The 25909-nt window shown below is 41.1% G+C and overlaps 1 protein-coding gene across 6 annotated transcripts in view; it reads left to right on the top strand.

Annotated features, from left to right (window-relative positions):
• The window catches only part of RPGRIP1L (RPGRIP1 like), a 460569-nt gene that overhangs the window by 204421 nt on the left and 230239 nt on the right, over positions 1 to 25909 (top strand). For all 6 annotated transcript variants that reach the window (XR_012236568.1, XM_073605011.1, XM_073605007.1 and 3 more), the window contains exons 17-18: positions 6105 to 6468; positions 14758 to 14954. Coding sequence is in view for 5 of the 6 variants with exons in the window: in XM_073605011.1 (XP_073461112.1) it covers positions 6105 to 6468; positions 14758 to 14954 (561 nt within the window). In the remaining variant the exon portion in view is untranslated. The remainder of the gene's footprint in view (positions 1 to 6104; positions 6469 to 14757; positions 14955 to 25909) is intronic.

Here is a 25909-nt window from a genome sequence, read left to right as displayed (position 1 = left end):
ACCCACTTGATCTCTTTCATCTATTCTTCATTCGGGAACTCCCCCAATGCTGCTGCATATCCTTTTAAACACTTCAATACTGGCCACTTTCACCCCCTTCCTGCCCCAGCCAATCTTAACACTTTGAATGACAATTACTCAGTCATGAAACACTGTAGCCAACATATTTTTTTATCATTATTTGAGACAAATAGAGCTTTCTTTTGTTGGCATTTATCCCCGTGACCCCAACAGTACGCAGATGTGTGGCCTCACTGAACTGGGCTTTTTTTTTTTTTCCGTGGGGCCACATATCTGTCTTTGTGCTGGGAGTGCGCCACACAGCATGCTTCCAGCACAGAGCCCGGGGGGTCTCACTGAGAGTCCCGGGTCCTGATCCTTAGCAGAACTCCTGATTCAGGGTCACCTGATCATTGTGATAGCCTCTGATTGGCTACCACAGTGATCAGTCACTGTGAAGCTTGCCCCTGTGTTTCTCTCTCTGTGAATGGAGAGAAAAGATACTATACATTGTATATTTCTCTCTCTCTTTGCAGAGAGAAAAAAAAGTATGTGTAAAATTAAATAAAATAATTAATAATAATAAAAAATAAAATTAAAAAAATACTTAGATCAAGGTTTGATCTAAGTCAGTGCCAGGATTCCTGTTTGGGTTAAGTAAGGGTCAAAGGTCATGGTCAGTATGTTTTGGAAAGGATTTTTTAAATTAGTATCAGTGTCGGTGTGTTTTTGGTAGGATAAAAAAAAAGCAACATGTGCATTGTTTATGGGCTGTACTACGGGTACAAACATATAAATAAAATACACATATGTGGTATCACTGCGATTGTCGGGCGCAGGAGAATTTATTTTGGGTTGTTATTTGGTGCCAGGTTATGGTAGTAAGAAATATACAGCTACATTTTTAAAAAAATATATTTTTTTTTTACAATTTTGGGCCAGTTTTCCTTTGATAATTAAAAGAAAAATCAGGGGATATCCATTACCATTTACCACCTAACCAAAGCCCAATTTGTCCTGAAAAAAACAAGGTATAATACACCTGGATGCACAAAGTAGTTGTGATGATATGTACGGTTTTACTAACAAATGTCAAAGTTGCAAAATTGTGCTCTACTGAAACAAATTGACTGAAAAAAATTGAATGAATTAAAGGGAAACTCAAGCAAGACACTCTGTTCTTAAGAATAATGTAATAATGAATGAAACAAATAGGAGCAGAAGAATAGAGTGTCTTGCTAGAGTTTCCCTTTTATTCATTCAATTCATTTATTCACAATTCTGTGTAGACATTAGTAAATAGATAAATTGATTAGTAAATAGATTTTTGTCAGTAGATTTCTCATCAATGTTTTTAAGAGATACATTATTAAAGTTTTTTTTATTTTTAATGGGGGGGGGGGGGGATTTGCATTTTAGTCTTATCATCCCACTCCTGCACATTTGTTTTTTTGCACACACTTTGCAAGAGGCTGGCCATTTAAGACTTCTTTGCAACCAGATCTTTTATGGTTGCTCTGTGTATGCACTTTCTTAAACACACAACCTCTACGACCAGCCTTTCACAACCACTTCACACACCTGATATCCATTCCTTCACTGAGTAGAGGCCAATTATGCATTTGCATTTAACTGCCCTCTTCCAGCTGGAGACTCCATCCTCATGAGTAAGCTTCGGTGGGCAGAGTGAAACATGTTGGGCGCGTGGCCTGGCAGGGGTCCAAGTTGAGACTGCCATTCACTATCATACAGCAGGTCTTGACTTGATCTGCAGCTCTTGGGACTGCTAATCACTCTCTACCATTGCCTGGGTCATAGCTGAGCTCCCTTCCCAGCCAGCACTCTCACCGGTGGCCACAGAACTTCATTCCCATACAGGCTAAGCGGCTCACATACATATCCTTTCTGTTTCTGTGACAAAAGTTCCTCCCATTTCTTGTCCTGATGTTTCTCAGAAGCCCTGAAACCTAGTGTGCTTTGTCATGCAAATATTGACATTAGCTAGGTAGTTGTTGAGGTAATCCTTCCTCTCCAGTACTTTCCTACTAGTCATTGAGGCAAACCATCCCAAGGACACACCAATAGTGAGACATTGGAAGTGGAGAAATAGAGATCACCAGCTTGCTAGTTGAAATCAATATTTGGTTAATAAATGAACTATAAGCGAGTTAATATTCTGAATGCAGCTGGGTTATAAGCTACCTTCAGGTGTTGACACTGGTAAACCCAATCAAGGAAGGTTACTCCCTATATAACCCCTTCTTCTTCCAGGAGCACATCAGTTTTTTCGCCAGTGTCTAACACCAGATCCATCCAAAGTGCCATTGAGGCCTAAAGGGATGGTACCTGGGACCTCCTATCCGGACGAGGCTTAATCCGCCCGTCGAACCTCCCTTGAACCCTTGGGACTTAAACTTAGTTTTGTCTGTGTTACAAAAATAGCCATTTGAACCGATACAACATATTCCCCTAGTCCTTCTGACAAGGAAGTTGGTATTTTTGGTTGCCATATCCTCAGTAAGGAGGGTTTCAGAATTGGCTGCTCTTTCTTGTAAAGAGCCATATTTGATTTTTTCATGAGGACAGAGTGGTGTTATGCCCTCGTCCAGGCTTTTTGCCAAAAGTAATTTCAGGTTTTCACCTGAACCAAGATATTGTCCTGCCATCGTTTTTTCCAAAACCATGTTCCAGGGAAGAAAAGTCACTACATTGTCTTGATGTGATGAGAGCAGTCAAAATCTATTAAAGACAACTGCTCAGATTCGTAAGACTGATGTCTTATTTATTCTGCCAGAAGGTCCTAAGAAAGGACAGGCAGCGTCGAAATCCACTGTTGCTAAGTGGATTTGGCAAGTGATAATTCAAACTTATGATTTAAGGGGTAAGATTCCCCTGTTTCAAGTTAAGGTGCATTCTACCAGGTTGGTTAGTGCTTCTTGGGCAGTACGTCATCAGGCCTTCATGGCTCAGATCTGTAAGGCTGCAACTTGGTCTTCAGTGCATACATTCACAAAATTTTATCAGGTGGATGTAAGGAGGTATGAGGATATTGCCTTCGGGCGCAGTGTGCTGCAAGCAGCAGTATAGATCCTCAAGTCTGGGTGTACCCTGTGGGTTGTTTCTCCCACGCCTCAAGTGGCATTGCTATGGGACTTCTCATTAAGTAATTACTTAAGGCTCTGTGTCCCATGATGTACGATAAAGAAAATAGGATTTTTATTACAGCTTACCTGTAAAATCCTTTTCTTGGAGTACATCATGGGACACAAAGGTCTCTCCCCTCTTTTTTTGGGATTTAAGTATATTGCTTTGCTACAAAAACTGATGTGCTCCTGGAAGGGGGAGAGGTTATATAGGGAGTAAACTTTCTTGATTGGGTTTACCAGTGTCAACACCTGAAGGTAGCTTATAACCCATTAAGTAATTACTTAAGGCTCTGTGTCCCATGATGTACTTCAAGAAAAGGATTTTACAGGTAAGCTGTAAGAAAAATCCTATTTTTACTTATTTCACATTTCAATATTCTTTGATTGACATAGTCAATCTAGCTTTCTATATTAGGAGGGCAGATGGAAATGGAAACCCTAGCACAGACTTTTGGTATGAATTTTAGAACAGTGCTCTCTAAGCTGTGGCTTTCAAACCTAAAGTAACTGAGCTACGTTTAGATGTTAATTTCAGTGTTTTATGTTGATTCAGCTAATGAATTCAGTTGGATTTAGCTGATGTTTTGTATACACGATTTAATAAAACTTTAAAAGGTTTATATATTGTATATACAGTATCTCACAAAAGTTAGTACATCCTTCACATTTTTGTAAATATTTTATTATATCTTTTCATGTGACAACACTAAAGAAATTACACTTTGCTACAATGTAAAGTAGTGAGTGTACAGCTTGTATAACAGTGTAAGTTTGCTGTCCCCTCAAAATAACTCAACACGCAGCCATTAATGTCTAAACCGCTGGCAACAAAAGTGAGTACATCCCTAAGTGAAAATGTTCAAATTGGGCCCAATTAGCCATTTTCCCTCCCCGGTATCATGTGACTCATTAGTGTTACAAAGTCTCAGGTGTGAATGGGGAGCAGGTGTGTTAAATCTGGTGTTATCACTCTCACTCTCTCATACTGGTCACTGGAAGTTCAGCATGGCACCTCATGGCAAAGAATTCTCTGAGGATCTGAAAAAAGAACTGTTGCTCAACATAAAGATGGCCTAAGCTATAAGAAGATTGCCAAGACCCTGAAACTGAGATGCAGCATGGTGGTCAAGACCATACAATGGTTTAACAGGACAGGTTCCACTCAGAACAGGCCTCGCCATGGTCGACCATAGAAGTTGAGTGCACATGCTCAGCGTCATATGCAGATATTGTCTTTGGAAAATAGATATATGAGTGCTGGCAGCATTGCTGCAGAGGTTGAAGGGGTGGGGGGGTCAGCCTGCCAGTGCTCAGACCATACGCCGCACACTGCATCAAATTGGTCTGCATGGCTGTCGTCCCAGAAGGAAGCCTCTTCTAAAGATTATGCACTAGAAAGCCCACAAACAGTTTGCTGAAAACAAGCAGAATAAGGACATGGATTACTGGAACCATGTCCTGTGGTCTAATGAGACCAAGATACCGGCACTGCTCACTGCCGCCATCTTGACACCCAGTGTTTTGGTGACCCGGTCTAGTCGAGTGGTAAGTATGAGGTCGTTGTTTCACTGACCTCTCTTGCCAACCATCGCTTCTACCCCAATTTATCTAGTTATTGATATATCCTTACCATTTTTAATATCTTTTGTTATAGACACATGAATTATGCATCGGCCCCTGATGAGCGAGAAGAGACTCGCAAAACGCGTAGAACACCATCGATGCCACGTGTATGCCCATATTGCTGGGTATCCCAAATTGGTCATATCTTGGCCACATACTGCCGCAATCCATGCATGTGTATTGTGTAGTGTGCATTTTATAATTCAGATGATGTATGTGTATTTTCTGGTTTTCAGCAATCTATCATGTATATTGCCTTTTATGGATGTATAGCTTAAGTGTAATGAATTGCAGTTGTTTTTTACTCATGCTTTAAACTAGGCCACTATGCTGGGCAACGCACATTTATTGCTGTTCCCATTTGTTTATATAGCATTCTGTGATCAATAAAACAATTTCATTGCATTTATTGTGGAAGTGTGCCAAATCTCTCCCACCTCATTTAAAGTCCCAGGGCTACCTTCCTTCTTATTTGCTATATTTAGGGATGGAGGTGTCAGAGTGGTTTCTCCAGACCATAACCCCCTTTTCTCAAGATAAACTTATTTGGTTCAGATGGTGTCAAGCGTGTGTGGCGGCAACCAGGTGAGGAGTACAAAGACAAGTTTGTGTTGCCTACAATCAAGCATGGTGGTGGAAGTGTCATGGTTTGGGGCTGCATGAGTGCTGCCGGCACTGGGGAGCTACAGTTCATTGAGGGAACCATGAATGCCAACATGTTCTGTGACCTACTGAAGCAGAACATGATCCCCTCCCTTCGGAGACTGGGCTGCAGAGCAGTGTTCCAACATAACGACCTCAAACACACCTCCAATACGACCACTGCCTTGCTAAAGAAGCTGAGGGTAAAGGTGATGGACTGGCCAAGCATGTCTCCAGACCTAAACCCTATTGAGCATCTGTGGGGAATCCTCAAACAGAAGGTGGAGGAGCGCAAGGTCTTTAACATCCACCAGCTCCATGATGTCGTCATGAAGGAGTGGAAGAGGACCCCAGCGGCAACCTGTGAACCTGTGTTGCCAGTGGTTTGGACATTAATGGCTGTGTGTTGTGTTATTTTGAGGGTACGGCAAATTCACATGGTTATACAAGCTGTACACTCACTACTTTACATTGTAGCAAAGTGTAATTTCTTCAGTGTTGTCACATGAAAGCATATAATAAAATATTTACAAAAATGTGAGGGGTGTACTCACTTTTGCTAGATACTGTATGTACTGGGGGAGATTTACTAAAACTGATGCACACAGAATCTGGTGCAGCTGTGCATAGTTGCATATTGGTTGGCAGTCTTTGTGATAAAAAATGTAATCCTCTTTTTGTTTCTTTTTTTAGCCAGTAGGTGTTGACAAAGGCAAAAACATTGGTTCAACAGAAGATAATCTGAACGAACTGTTCATCACCATAAATGGCTGCAGCAATTTAAAATCTGGAACTAGTACAAGTCAGCCCAGTCCTTATGTGGCCTACACGTTTTTTCACTTTCCTGACCACTATACTAACACCATTGCAAGCAGCAATAATCCGCAATTTGAAGATCTCAAGTGCTTTCCCTTATCCATGAATGCCGATCTAGACAAATACCTGAAGTCTCAGTCTCTTGTTCTTTATGTTTTTGATGACAAGGATGTAGGTGATGCTTATCCTGGTAAAGCCATGGTGCCTCTAATCCCTCTTGCTCACGATAAATGCATTTCAGGTTTGTTTGCAACAACGAATTGCAAAAATTTTATTTTGTCTGTATATTTTTTAAGGAGAAATTTGGATAGAATTTTTTTGGAAGAGTAGTGAACATTGATAAATATTCACAGATGTATAAATAACCAGGTATATAAAAAACTGCAGTGTACTGAGTTATGCTTGCTAATATTGTTCTGTTTTGCCATTTATCTTATGGTAAAGGAAGCATAGCTCTGTCATATTAGTTATTCGACTACGAGATTCTGGAACTATGTGGTTATTTATAGTCTTTATTCAAATTATTTTTCATATGAAAAAAAAATCGCATTGACTGTCCCAGATATTGAGCTGTTTCTTCCTTGTGGGTATTTTTGGACCTGAAATTTGGGTACAGCCTGTACATGGTTTGATATTTGGCAGAGCAGGGGTCTATCCATTTCAACAGTAACAGTGAAATCTCTTACTGCTGTTTTTCAGGTTTGGAAACATGCATGCTTTTTTTCTGATCACACTTTGTTTGAAACATTTTGGAAAATTCTCTCCTTTGTCATCCAAGATTTGGCACTAAAAACACTAAATTTCAGAGTTTGCCTAGGTCAAAGCCTGAGCAAAAGTTTTTGTTAGTTTCCTAACAAATGAAACAATAGGATTCCTGTGCGTTTTAACCACTTGCTGACCGCCGCTTGCAGATGTACGTCGGCTGAATGGCATGGGTGCGCAAATGGGCATACCCGTATGTCCCTCCGCCATCGCAGGCTAGCGGGCGCGCGCGCCCGCGGGTCCCGCAGACTTGATGTCCACCGGTGGCCCGCGATCATGGCAAGGAGAGGCAGAACGGGGAGATGCCTATGTAAACAAGGCATTTCCCTGTTCTGCCTAGTGACATGACAGGGATCTACTGCTCCCTGTCATCAGGAGCAGTAATCACTGTCATGTCCTAGTGAGGCCCCCCCCCACAGTTAGAACACACTGAGGGAACACACACACATATCTCCTTGATCGCCCCCTAGTGTTTAACCCCAGTGACATTTATACAGTAATCAGTGGCTATTTTTAGCTCTGATCGCTGTATAAATGTCAATGGTCCCAAAATACCGTCAAAAGTGTCCGATCTGTCCGCCACAATGTCGCAGTCCCGATAAAAATCGCTGATCGCCGCCATTACTAATAAAAAAATAAAATTATTAATAAAAATGCCATAAATCTATCCCCTATTTTGTAGACGCTATAACTTTTGCGCAAACCAATCAATATAGGCTTATTGCGATTTTTTTGCCAAAAATATCGGCCTAAACTGAGGAAGAAATTTGTTTTTTATATATTTGTTGGGGATATTTATTATAGCAAAAAGTAAAAAATATTTCTCTTTTTTTTTTCAAAATTGTCGGTCTTTTTTTGTTTATAGCGCACAATATAAAAACCGCAGAGGTGATCAAGTACCACCAAAAGGAAGCGCCATTTGTGGGAAAAAAAGGACCTCAATTTGGGTGCAACGTCAGTTAAACAGTGTCGTATCGCAAAAAATGCTCTGGTCATTAAGGGGGTAAATTCTTATGGGGCTGAAGTGGTTAAAGTGGTATAACTATCCTAATTTTGGAAGCTACTTGCACCAAAGCCATGTATAGCCCAAAAATGAAAATGAAGGTGCTGCACTACCCATAAACCAACATTTTAACTAGGTGTGCCACATTAATAAATCATACAATAATGACGTCTTTGACTATTTGTAGCAATATAGTGTGACAATGTGAATAATAAGTTCAATAAAAATATAAGAATAAAAATATAAGCAAATAAAAAACATATTTTTGAAACAACGTTCGTTTTTTTGCCTCGTTCTTCTAAAAGTGATGTGAGTACTCTTTAGCCAAATGTTTTCTTCACAAAATTATACAGGTGGGGGACTACAAAGCACCTTCTCCAGACCACTTTGTGCTCCCAAGTGCTCGCACCCAAACTATGCACAGAATTCTATGACAGGCTATTCAACGCGACTTGTCACTTCTACGTCACTTCTGGTATGTGGAAGTAGGGCAGCAAGAGGCATCTTGAATCGTCTTTAGGTGATAAATCCATTTTTAATGGGTCTATTTTAACTGCTTGCCACCCACCCACAGTACCTTGTATGTATGTGCATGCCCACTCCTGCTGAGCAGTGTTGTCACTGGCTACAGCGTGATTTTGTCAGCAGGTCCTGTCTAATGATTTCGGCCATTGAACTGTCTGTACAGGACTCTGTACCCAGAGCAAAGTAGAAAAACAGCCAGATCTATAGGTAAAAGCAGCACATATTACACACAGTTAACCCCTTAAATGCCCCTAGATGTTAACCCCTTCCCTGCATACTCCAGCTGTCAACAGATGACCACATTAGTTTCTTCCTACATTCAAGTTTTTATGCAGTGAATGCAATTTTATTTTTCTTTCGTAGATCGTTGCACCCTCTTCTATTCGCATCTCATATGTCCACTAGGTTTACTCAGGACCTGTTTAAAGAGGAGCTGCAGCCATCTCCAGCATTGCTTTTAACCCTTTACTGACCTTACCCTGTCTCTTCCCACTATATATTTGTTTATTTAGGGGTAACAGGCAGCGCAGTAGTTTTTTATTTTGTCATTCGTACAGTGTCATTGTACAGTATTATGTTTGATCACTGTAATAGTGTCACCAGGGACATCATTGTCAGTCACTGTACCTCCCAGCAAGGGTCTGTTAGTGCCAGATTGCCCACCACACTATTACAGTCCCTGTCGCTGTTCACCAAATAACAGTATAGCGTCTATAGCTATGTAAATTCCAGTATACAGTATATACCATGTTTGGTAGACGCTATAACTTTCATGCAAACCAATAAATATACATATATTGGAATTTTTTTTTTTTTTTTGACCAAAGACATGTAGCAGAATACATTTTGTTCTAAATTTATGAAGAAATTTGATTTTCTTTTTTTTTTATTGGATATATTTTATAACAGAAAGTAGAAAATAATACTACCAAAAGAAAGCTCTATTTGTATGAAAAAAAGATAAAAAATGAATTTGCATACAGAGTTGCATGACCGAGCAATAGCCAGTTAAATTAGCACAGTAATAAATTATAATCTGCGCTAGGCGTTCAATAAATAACTTTAAATAAATATCCTGAAGTAAATTCAAATCAAAGAGTCCAAATTGTTCTTCAAGCGAAAGCACTCCGGATCACCAAAACGCTTCAATGTACACAGAATTGATTAACAGTCCAAATGAAGAACCCAAACACCATAGTAATAGGTTGCCCTTACCAGAACAGCAAACAATGTGGGCGGATGGCTTAAACCCAGCCAGGGCCTTTAAGATAGAGAGTAATCCACTCTGTCCAGGATCAGGTTACCGTTCCCTCAGTTTAATACCGGAAGAAGGAAATAACAAGAAAACTGGCCATAGTGTAATATTGCTATATAATGTATGTAGACATTCAATTGTGACCAACACCCTGATGTGCACATAAAACAAAAAGGTTATATTCCCACCACCGTAGCTGTAGAATATGCTTACCAACTCGCAAGCTTTAAAACGCATATGGCACTAAACCCCACTAGGAATCAATTGAATGGTGATAGGTAGTAGATTATTCGCCCACTGTAGCCAGGAAATCCATATCCTCAGTATGTGACCCAAAAAGGAGATAAACTGACCATAGTGTAATACATCCAAGGAACACTCCTCTGCTGCTACTTCCAGCGACGTCTCCTGTTATTAAATTAGCACAGTGCTGAATAGCAAAAAATGCCCTGGTCATGAAGGGGGTAAAACCTTCTGGAGGTCAAGTGGTCAAATGTAAACTTCCTTTCTTTTACTTATTCTTTGAAATGGCTGATGTAACATCGGAGGAATAAAAGAAGGCTTTAGCCTGGGTTCACACTAGTGTGATCTCTGATATCGCATGTGATTCTCACCTCGCATGTGATGCCTGAGCAATGCGAGTTCAGCCATACAGTTGTATGGCTGAACTTGCATTGGATTCGCACAGAAAAAGGTGCAGGGACTTGTTTTTCTCCGCACTAGAATCGGATTGCATGGGTGTTCTCACCTATGCGATCTGATTCCTTTGCGAATTCATAGTTCCCACTGCGATTTGTGAACCGACCTGGGGGGTGTCATTAACAATGTATTGACACCCACAGCGGTTCGCAGAGGGAAGTGTGAACTGCCTGCAGGAGAGATGCAATGCGGGGACCGGTACTGGAATCAAGCTGGTTCCCGCATGACACTAGTCTGATCCTAGGCTTATGTTGTTTGATGGAGAGAGGTGACTGGGAAGGCTATCTGGAAGGACAGCTATGATTAAAACCTTTGTAGACCAGGGTCATAGAATTCTGGTGGGAGCACTTGTGAGCACAAAGTGGAATGGAGGAAGTGTTTTGTAGTCCACTACATGTATACTTTTGGGGAAGAAAACATTTGGCTAATGAGCACAGAGGAAAATTTTGACTTTCTTTATTCACAGCACTTCCTAGGTTCAGACTAGTGTGATGCGGGAACCAGCGCGAATTCAGCACTGGTTCCCACATCACATCTCTCCCGCAGGCAGTTCACGCTGCCTTCTGCGAACCGATGCGGGCGTCAATACATTGTTAATGACACCCCCTAGTTTGGTTCACAGATCGCAGTGTGAACTCGCACAGGAATCGGATCGCATAGGTAAGAACACCCATGCGATCCGATTCTAGTGCGGGGAAAAACAAGTCCCTGCACCTTTTTCTGTTTGAATCCAATGCGAGTTTAACTGTACAACTGTATCACATTGCTCAGACATCGCATGTGATCGGTACCTGCGGTGCGGGTGCTAATCACATGCCATCTCTGAGATCGTACTAGTGTGAACCCAGGCTTAGAATAACACAGTTTCCAAAAGACCTTTTGCAAAAAATGGACACTGTTTGAGAATACGTTTTTTTATTTGTTAATATTTGTATTGCATTTATTCACATTGTCGTGTTATATTGCAACAAATAGTCACAGATTTTATTGTTGTATGATTTATTATTGAGGCACACCTGTTGACTATGTTGGTTTATGGGTAGTGCAGCAGCGCCTGTTTTTAATTTTTTTAGTACAAAGTCCTTAGTTCAAGTTTTAACCCCCACTTATCCTTGTATCCTCTTGTCGTTCTGCTTTGACCTGCAGCCTAGTTCCTGATAACAAAGATGGTGCTTTTTAGTGCTGCTACATTATTTTCCATGACTTTTGATCGAATATCAGCTTACCCAACAAATGCAGATGGCCCTCATATACAAACAACAATATGAACATAAGCACTTCTTATAAAATAAAATGTCTCCAAAGGCCCCACTGCCTCCCAAGAGGAGTCTTGGCTGACAAAAAGACACTGGTTTCCCCCTCCCGCCAGCAAATCCACCATGTTTGCGAACTGTGTTTGGGGTGTCATTAAGTAAACATTGATACAAATTGCAGGTCGCAACTGCAGTGCGTCTTGAACATGGTGCAGGAAACACACACAGAATGTGGGTTTTCCACAGCGCGTTCTGGTGTAATTTGTCCATTAATAGACTCCTCTCCAGTACACAGAAGTCAGGCATGGCCATGCAAAGAAACAGCTGCTCAATTGTGCCCACAGCTTTTTATGAAAAATGCATTGATGAAATGTTTAAAGTAGCACACATCGAACAAAGCCACTACACACAGACAGTTATAAAAATGTGCATTCTTAGTTTACCGTTGTCTACTCACATCATCAGGGACACAGCTTTTTATTGTAGGGTCATGTGTATTTTGCTATTATCCCATCTTCAGTGTATTTTAGTCTAGGTTCACATTGCTTCAGGTTAGAAATCGTGCTAGTTCAGTTGAACTCGCATGATTTCAACCCAGCAATGCAGTCCGACTTCGGGGGAAATTTGACAGACATCTGTGCGGGTTCCTGCACAGATGTCTACACAAATCGCCGCACAAAGTCACCAAAAGTAGTACAGGAACTACTTTTGGGAATCGGTGCGGCACCGCAAAGTCAACTCTGCACCAATTTGGATGGTGCCATTGCCGGCAATTGTCGCTGATTTGGCATGCAATTTGACATGTCAAATCGCATGGGAAATCGTACCAATGTGAACCTAGGCTAAATCTGCCTTTGATATCTGTTTGATTTGTAAGCTTATGTGAACACTGCTTGAAAGCTATTTGAGTGAGATTGGTTATAATGTAAAGGACAGAAGTGCTTTCTTATTTCAATTATAGTTCAAGACTACATCTGTTTAGACCACTGGCCCCATACCTTTGTTTTATGATGTGGCTTGTTGCTAACTCATGACCTAACTATTAGATGGCTCTGCCAGAAAGGCAGTCTTGAGGGCTGAAGCCTGGGAGCCGCCAAGCTCCAACCATCTCTGCAGAGAGTAGTGATCACAACTCCTTATGCTTTGCACCTTGTTGCGATCCACAGTCACTGGTGACAAAATAGAGTTAGGTTGTTTTACAGAATACCCTCATGTTCTTCTTATTGAGGGACATGCAGCATTGTCAGCGAGACCCCTCTAATAGAAAAAGCCAGCTTTTATTTGAACAGCTAGTTAGAGACAGCAATGTCTTTTTATCTGTATGCTGCCAAATCTATGGGTCATAATTATTGTTATCTTTGATTTCTGCTTTATTAGTAATTTGTTTTGTAAGATTTCAAACTCTATTTAATCCTGACAGGATTGTGCATGTCTAGGCCGTTTTGTTTGCTTTTGTTTTTAAAGTGGAGTTCCACTCAAAAATGGAACTTCTACTTTTTAAATTCCTCCCCCCCTCCGGTGTCACATTTGGCACCTTTCAGGGGGGAGGAGGGAGCAGATACCTGTCTAATACAAGTATTTGCTCCCACTTCCTGGCATAGCTCACCACGGCGCTTGCGGTGACCTATGCCACTTCCGGCGCCTACCCCGTCCTCCCCCGCTGTATTCTGTGAGAAACAGAACACAGCAGGAACCTGAGATGACGCGCAGCGCGACTTGCGTATGCGCAGTAGGGAACCAGGAAGTGAAGCCGCACAGCTTCACTTCCTTATTCCCTCACCGAGGATGGCGGCGGCAGCAGCCGAGAGCCGAAGGACGGATCGGCTTCGGCTGCCAACATTGCGGGCTCCCTGGACAGATAAGTGTCCATATATTAAAAGTCAGCAGCTGCAGTATTTGTAGCTGCTGGATTTTAATTTTTTTTTTTCGGCGGACCTCCACTTTAATATTGGTTTAAGTTTTTTTTTAGTAAACTTTTACTTTAGTAAAGTTCATTATTTTGCAGTTTTAGGTGTGTTAGGCTGAGTTCACACTGGCATTAAGAGCAGGTATTTGAGAGGCACTTGATAGGCATTAAAAACGCCCCTCAAACGCCTATGCACAAGATATAATAAACAGCATATTGTGCTGTTCACACTAAGCGTTAGCGTTGCATCGCTTCAAAATTGAAACCTCATGTCGAGTCAGGAGGCGTTTGAAGCCTTTCAATGCCTCCCAATCAAGTCTGTGGTAACGCTCCACAAACGCTCTGGCAGGCGTTTTCGGCGCGGTTGCGGCGCATTAAAATTTGTTTATTTCTGTCACTTTCAATTGTGGAGCAGTTTTAACACACCCTAACGCTCATCAAACGCTATGAAACCACGCATAGGGCATTTAGGGAGCATTTTTAACGCTTGTAAAATGCCCCATTCTACAGCTCATTGACGCCTGTCTGATGCCCATACTAACACCATGCAAATGCTATATGAGTGTTTGTTGAGTGTCAGAAATTTTGGCAAGTGTGAACAAGCTCTAAGTTTTCTTTCCTTTACTTTCACCAGGTGATCCTGCCAGTAAGCCTGTTGTTTTTCAAAAGAAAACTCTCTTGCAAAATGTATTAGTTAATGGGATAAGAGAAACCATTTACCACCGACAGGGGTGCTTACAATGTTCAGTTTTTATTGTAAATGTATGTGAAACCTTTATCCCAAAAGATAAAAAGAAAAAAAATTGCTGTAACTGCTTATAAATTGTTAGCTGGAGTTTTGATTCAATTTGTTAGTGTATCTAAATTTGCTGGTACAGCCAACACTCCCCTCCCCGCAGATTAACAATGCTGCTGTCCAAAGGTGTCCCTGTACTCCTTCATCCAGGGTGGGGGCACTCTATTATAGGAGTTGTGTTACTGGCTAGATCACCAGGTAAAAACAGTGGGAATCTAATCTATCGAATGATTGGTAAGCTGCAATATATTACAATTTTGGTTTGGGGTTTAATAATGCTTTAAATTAAGTTCTTTTTTCGTTTTATTTGTTTTGTTGTTTTGTCTTAAAGGAACATTTCAGCTCACTGATTCCCAAGGCAATGAAAGAGGTACTATTAAGGTCACCTTAAAGTGGAAGTCCACATATCTGCCCCCAAGAGACTCCATTTTAACAGCACCACTGAAAGATGAACTACAGAAAGAAACACCAGTACCTGTCAATTTTCCCAAAGAAGAAGTCCAAGTTCCAGAGAGAGTGGTTCCTGTTGTAAGTGATATTTCTCCAAATTAAACCGTAAAACATCTTTCACAAAATAGCTGACGCATTAATTGCTACAGTGAGCTAAAATATCATCCATCCAAAGCCAATGGCTGACATGGAGGCTAAAAAAGCATGGTTTTATTTTTGGAATACACCAAGCAGATCAGAACATTGTTTTGTCCTTTCATTGCTCAGAAATGCGTTACTATATTCTAGACTAGTGGTGTTCCCCAACATTTAAAGAGGGTCACACAGTAACAGTGAATTTTCATGCACTGAGGTGCATTGCATCAAGTTATGCAGCCCACTCAAAATGAATGGAATATAACACACCTCAACATCACCTGGACAGGGCAGGCCAAGACATTATTTGTACTGTGGGCAGAGATCACCTACCTCACAGAGGAGTCTTTCTTTAGATTTCAGGTGCTGCCCTCCGGTGCTTCTAACGGAATGGGAATGAATCGGCCAGCAGTGTTTACCAGTTTACCAAAGAGCTGACTGAGGACCAGATCATCTCTATGACCTTCGGAGGTCGGGCGCGACGTTATAACGTCACGTCCAGCCTCGGCACCTGTAAACACTGGGGTTTCTTCGGCTGGGAAGCCGAGATCGTTTTTTTTTGTTTTTTTTTTTTGTTTTTTTATCTCAGGCTTTCCTGAGATATCTGTATATCTCGCTGTAAAGAGGACCTGTCATGCCCTATTCCTATTACAAGGGTAGTTTACATTCCTTGTAATAGGAATAATAATCAAAAATTAAATGTAAAGGGAAAGTGTCAAAATATAAAAATAAAAGTAAAATAAAAAAATAAAATAAATTTAAAGCGCCCCCTGTCCCCACATTCTCACAGAAGCAAACATATATACGTACGTCGCACCCGCATATGTAAACGGCGTTCAAACCACACACGTGGAGTATCGCCACGAACGTTAGAGCGAGAGCAATAATTCTAGCCCTCCTCTGTAACTCTAAACAGGTACCCTGTAAACATTTTTGAAAGTATCGCCTGTGGAGGTTTTAAAGTACCAAAGTTTGGCGCCATTCCATGAGTGTGCGCAATTTTAAAGCATGACATGTTAGGTATCTACAGTATTTACTCGGCGCAACATCATCTTTCACAACATACAAAAAATTGGGCTAACTTTAGTGTTTTTTTATTTTTTTTTATTCATGAAAAAAAACAGGTTTGAGAATCTGCTGCGCAAATACTGTGTGACATAAAGAGTTGACCAGCATTTTATTCCCTAGCATCTCTGCTTAAAAAAACATATAATATTTGGGATTTCGGAGTAATTTTTTTTAGACTCATACTTACCTAGGTAGATGCAGCATCTGTCCGCTGCATTTGTCCCCCGGCGCCTCTGCACCGAGAACTGAGCGATAAAACACCTCTGATCGCTCGGTTCTGACAGCTCCCCGAGCAGAGAGCTGCTGACTGTCAGTCACAGCTCTCTGCTCATCTCCCTCCTCGCTCATTGGAGCGCTGGGCTGTGGAGGGGCGGGGGCGGCCAGTTCAGTCTCAGCGACTCGCTGACAGGCTGAGCCGGGTGTCGGTCCAGTCACCTGGCGGATCCAGACTCCATTTTCACGATGACGTGGTGCCTGGACCGACTTCTCTGACGTCAGCAGAGAGCGACTTCAGCCCGCTCTCTGCTGAAAGTGGGTCACAGGAGTGCAAAACGAATTGCACTCCTGTGATCCATAGGAGAAGTACAGCCAAACAAGCTTTGACTATACTTCTCCTTTTTATGAACCTTTTGTAGCAGAGTGGTTTTCATGTATTTTCAGTGCATTTAAGTCTAGGCACACAAACCCTTGTTGCCCGAAGGATTGCTCCCCAGATAACCTTTTCAACACACAGCATCAGACCTTGCATTTAAAAAGCATCTTGTTCATGATTTTTTTCATGCTCCTTACAATATCGGTCTGCATTGGCCATAGACCTGACAGGTCCAAGCATACCCAAATCTCCCTCCCCCCCCCCTCTAAATTTTCAACTTTTTTTCTTTGACCTTGCTGTACTGAGGAATAGCTTTTATTGTTTCATAATCAACAGTCTTTAAAAAAAATAATAGCTTGCAAGAGCAGCTACTGGAGGGTTAGTTCCTATTGACATACGCATGCCTTCCAGAACAACATGTCTCCCAAAAGTCCTTTTTTCTACATATCTTGTGTGGGCAGGCTCTTGGACGTCAAGAGATGGGGGATAAGGGGAGTTCGATCTGTAGTTCAGCAGGCAAGGTTGGCATTTCAATGCTGCAGAGGCCGTGTTGTCAGCCCAGACAGGAAGTTAGGAGCACACTGGATTTCTGCTAGTTCAACAAGTATTTTCCTATACTTTGGTTCTAAAGGGAAATATTATGGGCAAATCTGAATGTATAGCAAAGATGCACTATGGCAAAGATGCACTAAATGTTTTACTTTATTTTTTTCCCTGACATACATTTTAAGCAGCAACTTAATTCTGCAACCTAATTCTGCAGTGCAAAAAGCTTTGGCGTTGAAACAGTTAGTATTTACAAATAGCACTCATGAAGTATTTGGTTGAAGAAGCTTGTCACATCTGTCGCACACATTTTGCTGACTGTAACAACTCTCACTTCCAAAGTAATTCCAAGCCAACACATTTTTAGGTGGCAACTGCAGTCGCACCCAGAATAGAACATCACTTATACTCAAAAGCCAGTTGCATTTTATTATATTTCTTTGTGGTATATTTCAACCACCAGAGGGTAATTGCATTTCGGATGAGTGAAGATGTGTTTGTTTTTTTTTTACATTTTAACTTTTTATGTTTTAGAATCTAGCGTAGGACAAGTTTGCTTTACTGTACAATATCAAATATAAATCTGATCTCATTTGATTGTATATGTAGCAAATCTTCTTAACATACAATCATAAAAAGTAAATTGCAAAAAGCTGTTAAAATTCTTAGGAATACATATTCCCTTGAATTAAAACAGAAGTCTTATGCTGGCCATACACATGGCAACTTTCCAGGAATTTTGAAAATCTTTCAATCACAAAAACAATCAAACAGATCAAGGCAACCTACCGCCAGGCAACAGCGTGCTTATGTATATATGTGTGGTGTGTGTGTGTGTGTGTATGTACAGTATCTCACAAAAGTGAGTACACCTCTCACATTTTTGTAAATATTTTATTATATCTTTTCATGTGACAACACTGAAGAAATGACACTTTGCTACAATGTAAAGTAGTGAGTGTACAGCTTGTATAACAGTGTAAATTCGCTGTCCCCTCAAAATGACTCAACACACAGCTATTATTGTCTTAAGCGCTGGCAACAAAAGTGAGTACACCCCTAAGTGAAAATGTCAAAATTGGGCCCAAAGTGTCAATATTTTGTGTGGCCACCATTATTTTCCAGCACTGCCTTAACCCTCTTGGGCATGAAGTTCACTAGAGCTTCACAGGTTGCCACTTGGGTCCTCTACCACTCCTCCATGAAGACATCACAGAGCTGGTGGATGTTAGTGACCCTGCTTGCGCTCCCCTACCTTCCTTTTGAGGAAGCCCCTCAATTGCTCAATAGGGTTTAGGCCTGGAGACATGCTTGGCCAGTCCATCACCTTTACCCTTAGCTTTTTTAGCAAGGCAGTGGTCAACTTTGAGGTGTGTTTTGGGTCGTTATGTTGGAATACTGCCCTGCAGCCCATTCTCCGAAGGGAGGGGATCATGCTCTGCTTCAGTAGGTCACAGTATATATTGGCATTCATGGTTCCCTCAATGAACTGTAGCTCCCCAGTGCTGGCAGCACTCATGCAGCCCCAGACCATGACACTCCCACCACCATGCTTGACTGTAGGCAAGACACACTTGTCTTTGTACTCCTCACCTGGTTGCTGCCACAATCACTTGACACCATCTGAACCAAATACGTTTATCTTGGTCTCATCAGACCACAGGACATGGTTCCAGTAATCCATGTCCTTAGTCTGCTTGTGCATCATCTTTGGAAGATGCTTCCTTCTGGGACAACAGTCATGCAGACCAATTTGATGCAGTGTGCGGCATATGGTCTGAGCACTGACAGGCTGACCCCCACCCCTTCAACCTCTGCAGCAAGGCTGGCAGCATACATACATCTATTTCCCAAAGACAACCTCTTGATATGACGCAGAGCACGTGCACTCAACTTCTTTGGTCGACCATGGTGAGGCCTGTTCTGAGTTGAACCTTTCTTCTTAAACCGCTGTATGGTCTTGGCCACCGTGCTGCAGCTCAGTTTCAGGGTCTTGGCAATCTTCTTATGGCCTAGGCCATCTTTATGTAGAGCAACAATTTTTTTTAGATCCTCAGAGAGTTCTTTGCCATGAGGTGCCATGTTGAACTTCCAGTGACCAGTATGAGAGAGTGAGAGCGATAACACCAAATTTAACACACCTGCTCCCCATTCACACCTGAGACCTTGTAACACTAACGAGTCACATGACACCAGGGTAGGGAAAATGGCTAATTGGTCCCAATTTGGACATTTTCACTTAGGGGTGTACTCAGTTTTGTTGCCATCGGTTTAGACATTAATGGCTGTGTGTTGAGTTATTTTGAGGGGACAGCAAATTTACAATGTTATACAAGCTGTGCACTCGCTAATTTACATGTAGCAAAGTGTAATTTCTTCAGTGTTGTCACATGAAAAGATATAATAAAATAGTTACAAAAATGTAAGGGGAATACTCACTTTTGTGAGATACTGTAAATCCACTCCTTAAAGGTTAGGTACATGTGCCTAAAGGAACAAGAAAGGAACCATCATCGTGCAAAACAACCATAAAACTTGCAAAAGATTTATTAAAAGCTTCTTAAAATACTCTCACGTATAAGTGTGCACAAAGTAGTGCACACAGTGCAGGTGGACCCTGGCCCCTTAAGGAGCATAAAACATTAGCATACACTTCCTGGATCATGGATGATGTAATTTGCTCTGCCCCGAGATGTTTCGTCATGTGACTTTATCAAACTTGTCCTTATTGGTGAAGGATTCACGTGGTGTTATAAACAGCATCCAGTCACTGCATGTGTTTAAAATGGGGAAGTGCACTCTATCAAGCACACACTTAATATATATGTGAACTGTTGCACAGATTTACAGGATATATGTATGGACATTTATTATATTAAGTTTGAGTTTTGCTAACCACCAGAAGGGTGTCACTTATAGTGTCATACAATTTTTGCAAAACCAACGTATGCATATGTATGTACAGTGGGGAAAATAATTACTTGATCCCCTGCAGATTTTGTAAGTTTGCCCACTTACAAAGAACTGAAGGGTCCATTATTTTTATCATAGGTGTATTTAAAATGATAGAGACGGAATATCAACCAAAAATCTAGAATAAACACATGATACAAGTGTTATAAATTGAGTTGCAGTTCAGTGAGTAAAATAGGTATTTGATCCCCATTCAAAACATGACTTAGTACTTGGTGGAGAAACCCTTGTTGGCAAGCACAGAGGTAAGAAGTTTCTTGTAGATGGTTACCAGGTTGGCACACACCTCAGGAGGGATTTTTATCCACTCTTTACAGATCTTCTCTAAATCATTAAAGGGGTTGGAAAGGCAGAAGGCATTAAGATAAAAGGCCTGTGTGCGGCAGCCCCCTAATACTTACCTGAGCCCCCATCTCTGTCCACCGATGGCCACGAGTGTCTCGGCTGTCCCTACAGCTTATTGACTGTAGGAATGGTGTTTTTGTGATCAAAGTCAGCATTTTTCTTGCCAAAGAGCTCAATTTTGGTCTCATCTGACCACAACACTTTCTCCCAATCCTTCTCTGTATCATTTAGGTGTTCATTGGCAAACTTCAGATGGCCCGTACATGTGCCTTCTTGAGGCAGGGGACCCTGCGGGCGCTGATGCATTTCAATCCATGGCAGCTTATTGTGTTACCAATGGTTTGGTCCCAAACTGCCTTGAGATCATTCACAAGCTCCTCCCATGTAGTTCTTGGCTGATCCCTCACTTTTCTCATGATCATTGTTACCCCATGAGGCTAAATCTTGCATGGAGCTCCAGACCGAGATCGATTGATGGTTATTTTGTATTTCTTCCATTTGCAAATAATCGCTCCAACAATTGTCTCCTTTTCACCAAGCTTCTTGCTGATGATCTTGTAGCCCATTCGATCCTTATGCAGGTCTGCAATCTTGTCCCAGACTTTCTTTAACAGCTTTTTGTTCTTGCCCATTAATGATGGTATTGATTGAATGGTAGAAAAAGATTCTGTGGACAGGTGTCTATTATACACATAACGAGTTGTTGTTAAGAGCACCCTCTTAAACTGACAGGACTACTCTGTGTACCACATGAGTGCATACTGTACCCAGTCTTTGGGAGCCAAAACTATTGTTGGTTGGTAGGGGATCATTTTACTCACTGAACTGTCTGCAACTCAATTTATAACATTTGTATGATATGTTTTTTCTGGATTTTTGGTTGATATTCTGTCTCTATCATTTGAAATACACCTATGATAACAATTATAGACCCTTCATTTCTTTATAAGTGGGCAAATTTACAAAAGCTGCAGGGGATCAAATAATTATTTTTGCCACTGTATGTATTTAGTTTTCCTTCATAATACAGTAATAATTGTATGCGTTTGGTTTGCATTTTTTCATAGCATTTTATGGTTGATTTCAATATTCTGCAGAGGGTAACACCATTATTATTAAAATTGTGTAACTAATCAGCACAACAACCCTAAATATGAAAAACACACACATAAATATGACTTATAACCCAGGCTAAGTTGCAGCCAACACTCTTTTTTTGGTATGTTCACAGCCAACCACCATGCAAAACTACTTGGAAAAATGTGTAAATAAGTGTGGCACAACAAGTATGTGAATAAATACATACAAATAAAAATCCAGCTTAAAGCGTAACTCCACTTTTGTTGAAAAAAAAACATTCCCCTCTGGGTGATCTATGTACATTGCAAAGATTGTAACAAACTTTGTTTCCGATTCCTACATTTTTTGTTATTCTGAAGAAATCCATGTGTGTTTGTCTGTGCCTCTGTTCCGAGTAGGTCTAATGGGGGTGGTTTTGTAATTAACTGTCAGGTGTGGAGCTGCACAACATTAATGAGCAAATCTGCTGGACCTGCATCCCTTTAGATGGGTTCCTATTAAAAGTATCTCTCCAAAAATGCCATTTTTTTGTTGCAGGGGATGCCTGAAATCTGATTTGTATCTTAGGCAGATTTCTGGGAAAATTGGTGAGCCAATCACACAAGCAGGAAATTATGTTTCTGGGGAGTGGTCAGTACACATTCTGTGTACAGAACAACTCCAAGTAGTCATAGTGCAATGTATTCTCAGAAAATTACATTGGCTGCAGATTGAAATAGAAAGGTAATTTTTAATAACATTCAATTACAATATTAGTGCCGCACTTATATGCGCTATATTTTCTCTTTATTTGCTATTTTTTTCCCCTGGAAAGTTGAGTTACCCTTTTAATAAAACAATGAAATGTACCACATAGTAATGAATATGTGAAGTCTACTAATGACTCTAGTAAAACACCACTCAATTATAATCACAAACACCTATAGTTGATGTGAACAAATAAAATAAAACAAAAATAGCAATAATCTCATAAAAGTCTGTGAAACTACTTGTGTACTACGACGATTCTTCTCTCTTCACAGTGCTTCTGGTGACCCACCACCACCAAGTGAAGTGCTCACTCATCTTAATTTTCTGACCCCACTACAGATTCAAATATGCCTTTAACACACTCCTCCTATAGAGAATGCAGCTGGATCTCCTTATCTTCCCATCCTGGGGTATATCTGCCATCTTTTCATCCTTGATCCTCAGTATGTGAGATTGTAGGCCACACCCATTCATACCATCACTCACTCCAGATACAACCAAATAAACAAACCCAACCAAAAGTTTAACAAATAATGGCCGTGGCACTTTATTGATTTAACATATGAAAATAAAATAACAATATATTATTTTTCTTTATTGACCACCAAAACAGCATAACTTTAATGAAACCAAAACTTGTAATTGCTTAGTTTTCAGAACTCAAGCAGCATTACCTACTTTTAACATGTAAATAAAACATCCTCCCCTAGAAATCCAGGGTGACCCAACCAAATAATAGTGCTCGCGATTGGGGAGGGAGGGAGTGAGCTCTTCAGCCGGTGCTTCTTGCAGAAAAAGGGGAAAATTCCCAGCCCAGCAGTTCCCTATAAAGACTTCCCAGATTCGAGCACATTCCGCAGCATCCCATTGGCTAGCTGCTGTCCCTGGATTTAAAGCGGCAGTACCTTTTTAATACCTGCTTTTAACACAGGGAATACCATTGATATTATCAGTATTTATACTATTATAAAAAGGGTGGCCACAATCCCAAGTAAGTGGGCTAATACTGTGCCCCCTTCTCCATGAGATTGTAGGCCACACCCATTCACACCATCACTCAATCCAGATACAACCAAATAAACAAACCCAACCACAAGTTTGGCAAATAACGGCCGCAGCACTTTATTGGTTTAACATATAAAAATAAAATAACCATATATTATTTTTCTTTATTGACCATCAAAACAGCATAACTTTAATGAAACCAAAACTTGTAACTGCTTAGTTTTCAGAACTCAAGCAGCATTACTTCATTTTAACATGTAAATAAAACGCCCACAAGCCGGGCTTGAGCATTATTCCCGGCCCCACCCCAATACCGCGGCCTGTTCGATCCCATACTGTAAACCTAGGTTGAAAATATCGAGACCCACATCAGAAAGGTGGACTCCATCTTGCCTGTACAACCCTTGAATACCACCTTCCAGATCTACGTGTCGGCACAACAACCCACCAATTTTAGGCATGAACTTTTCCATAGCTCTATTTATTCTTTTTATCACTTTTTCCATTACTTTCCTCTGCACAGAGGACAGCCAGGAAAGGCGAGGGATAATTTCAGAAAATACTATGATCGTACCTGGAGAAGTAAGAGTGAAACGATGGAGATCCCTCTTGGAGATCATAAAAAGCAAATCCAACATTCTGATATTGACCAAATCATTCCCTCCCAAATGTAACAACAAAACATCTGGCATAGGCCAAAACTGACATAACTTGGATAACTGAAAATAAAGTTGATTCAACTGTAGGCCTCTCACTCCCTTCCAGTACACCTGAAAGGATTTCGGATGCAGAGACAAATTTGTGGAATAACTACGTAGAGCCGCACTTTTACGCGCCCAATAAATAAATGAATGTCCCAGAATCCATACTGTACGGGGCGGACCTGAGGGATTTAAACAAACAAATTAGGCCTAACATATAGTTTAAAGCAATTGGATTTCCACCTCACCATTTCCTTAATAGCCGACTCTCCCAAACCTTTCCTGGCCGCCTCTGACTCTGCTCCTATTCTAAAGGAATGGGAAGAGAACTTAAATTTATGTAAACCCACACTCCTAAGGCATTTATGTAGGACAGAATCAAACCGATATTTGGTGAGGAGCCCCGCATTTTGATGTACCAAAAAATGCCCTTTACCTGAGGGCCTAGCCCTCAAAAATTGCTCAACGGCTTCCACCGGACATAATTCCAACACCCCTCCCTAAAATATCAGTTTTGGAGCGCCCGATCCAGATGTAAACTCCCGAAAGATCTACTGCCACTTGCTCGTAAAAAAACACCAGAACCGCCCGTTTTAGATCCCGGAAGCAGCTCTGAAATACGAAAAGCCCCATGAAAAGCGATAACGAATGCTGTTTTAAACAACGGGGATTCAAATTCTGAGAAACACACTGCCGACGTTCCTTTGCAAAGCCTGCCTAAAAGTTCTAACGATATTGGTCTCCTGTCATCTGCAACAAAAGTTACCCTCTTGTACCCCTTCATAGCCTGCTTTACTGAAAAATATGACGTGCATGAAGGACAACCCCTTAAACGACAGAAAAAAGAATCACCAGCCAACGTTTTCATCACATGGCTGTATGAAAAATGCTGCTGCATAAGTGATGCCACAAATGCTAAAATTGTCCCTTCAGATGGACTTCCATCACCAACGCCCACTGTATCTGCGAAAGACAACCAACTCCTCCAGGCAGCGGAATAACTTGTCCAGGTCTTAGGAGCGACCGAACCTTGGATAGCTCTTGTTACTATATTCAGATCACTTCCCACAGATACTCCGGACAACGAATCCCTTCCATATCTGCTTCTGGAAGCAGCTGGCGAAAACGGTGCATCTGATACCGAGGTAACGAATCGGCTATGTTATTTTGAGCTCCCGGAGTGTATTTAGCTTGGAGCCATACATTAAACTTTAAACACAAAAAAAAAAATCTGCCTTAACACCTTAACAACCAACAGCGATCTGGACGAGAGGCAATTTATTGCAAAGAGGACCCCTTCATTGTCCGTCTCAACCAAAATCCTCCTGTTCGCAATTCCAGATCCCCAAAGCTCCATCACCACCAAAATTGGGAACAGCTCCAGCAGAACTACGTTATTAGTTACCTCTCGACCAACCCATGACTCAGGCCAAGCTGCACAACACTGATGCGTTTCCCAGATTGCAGCGAATCCCATCGAAGCTGCCGCATCTGTGAACAATCTAAAATCTGGTGCAAAAATAAAATCCTTCTGAAAAAAGGACTGGCCATTGTAGATTTCAAGGAACCTGTCCCAAACCAACAGATTCTCCTTAAGAGAACTCATTAATCTGATGTGGGCGAATGGCGACTGCACGTCAGATATAGCAAGATAAAGGCGTCGCAAAAAAATACGACCAACTGGCTTAATCCTGCATGCAAAAGTCAAGATGCCCAAAAGAGATTGCATGTCTTTTAGAAGCACTTTCTTCTTTACGAGAAATAACCCCAGTAAAGATTTCAATTTCAATAATTTAGTCTATGGCAAATGGAATTCCATCCTACAGGTATCTATGTGA

The sequence above is a fragment of the Aquarana catesbeiana genome, linkage group LG11 (genome assembly GCF_042186555.1).
Source record: "Aquarana catesbeiana isolate 2022-GZ linkage group LG11, ASM4218655v1, whole genome shotgun sequence".
Classification (NCBI taxonomy): Eukaryota; Metazoa; Chordata; class Amphibia; order Anura; family Ranidae; genus Aquarana; species Aquarana catesbeiana.
Note: the sequence above shows the minus strand (reverse complement) of the source record. Positions and strands in the feature narration are given on the sequence as shown.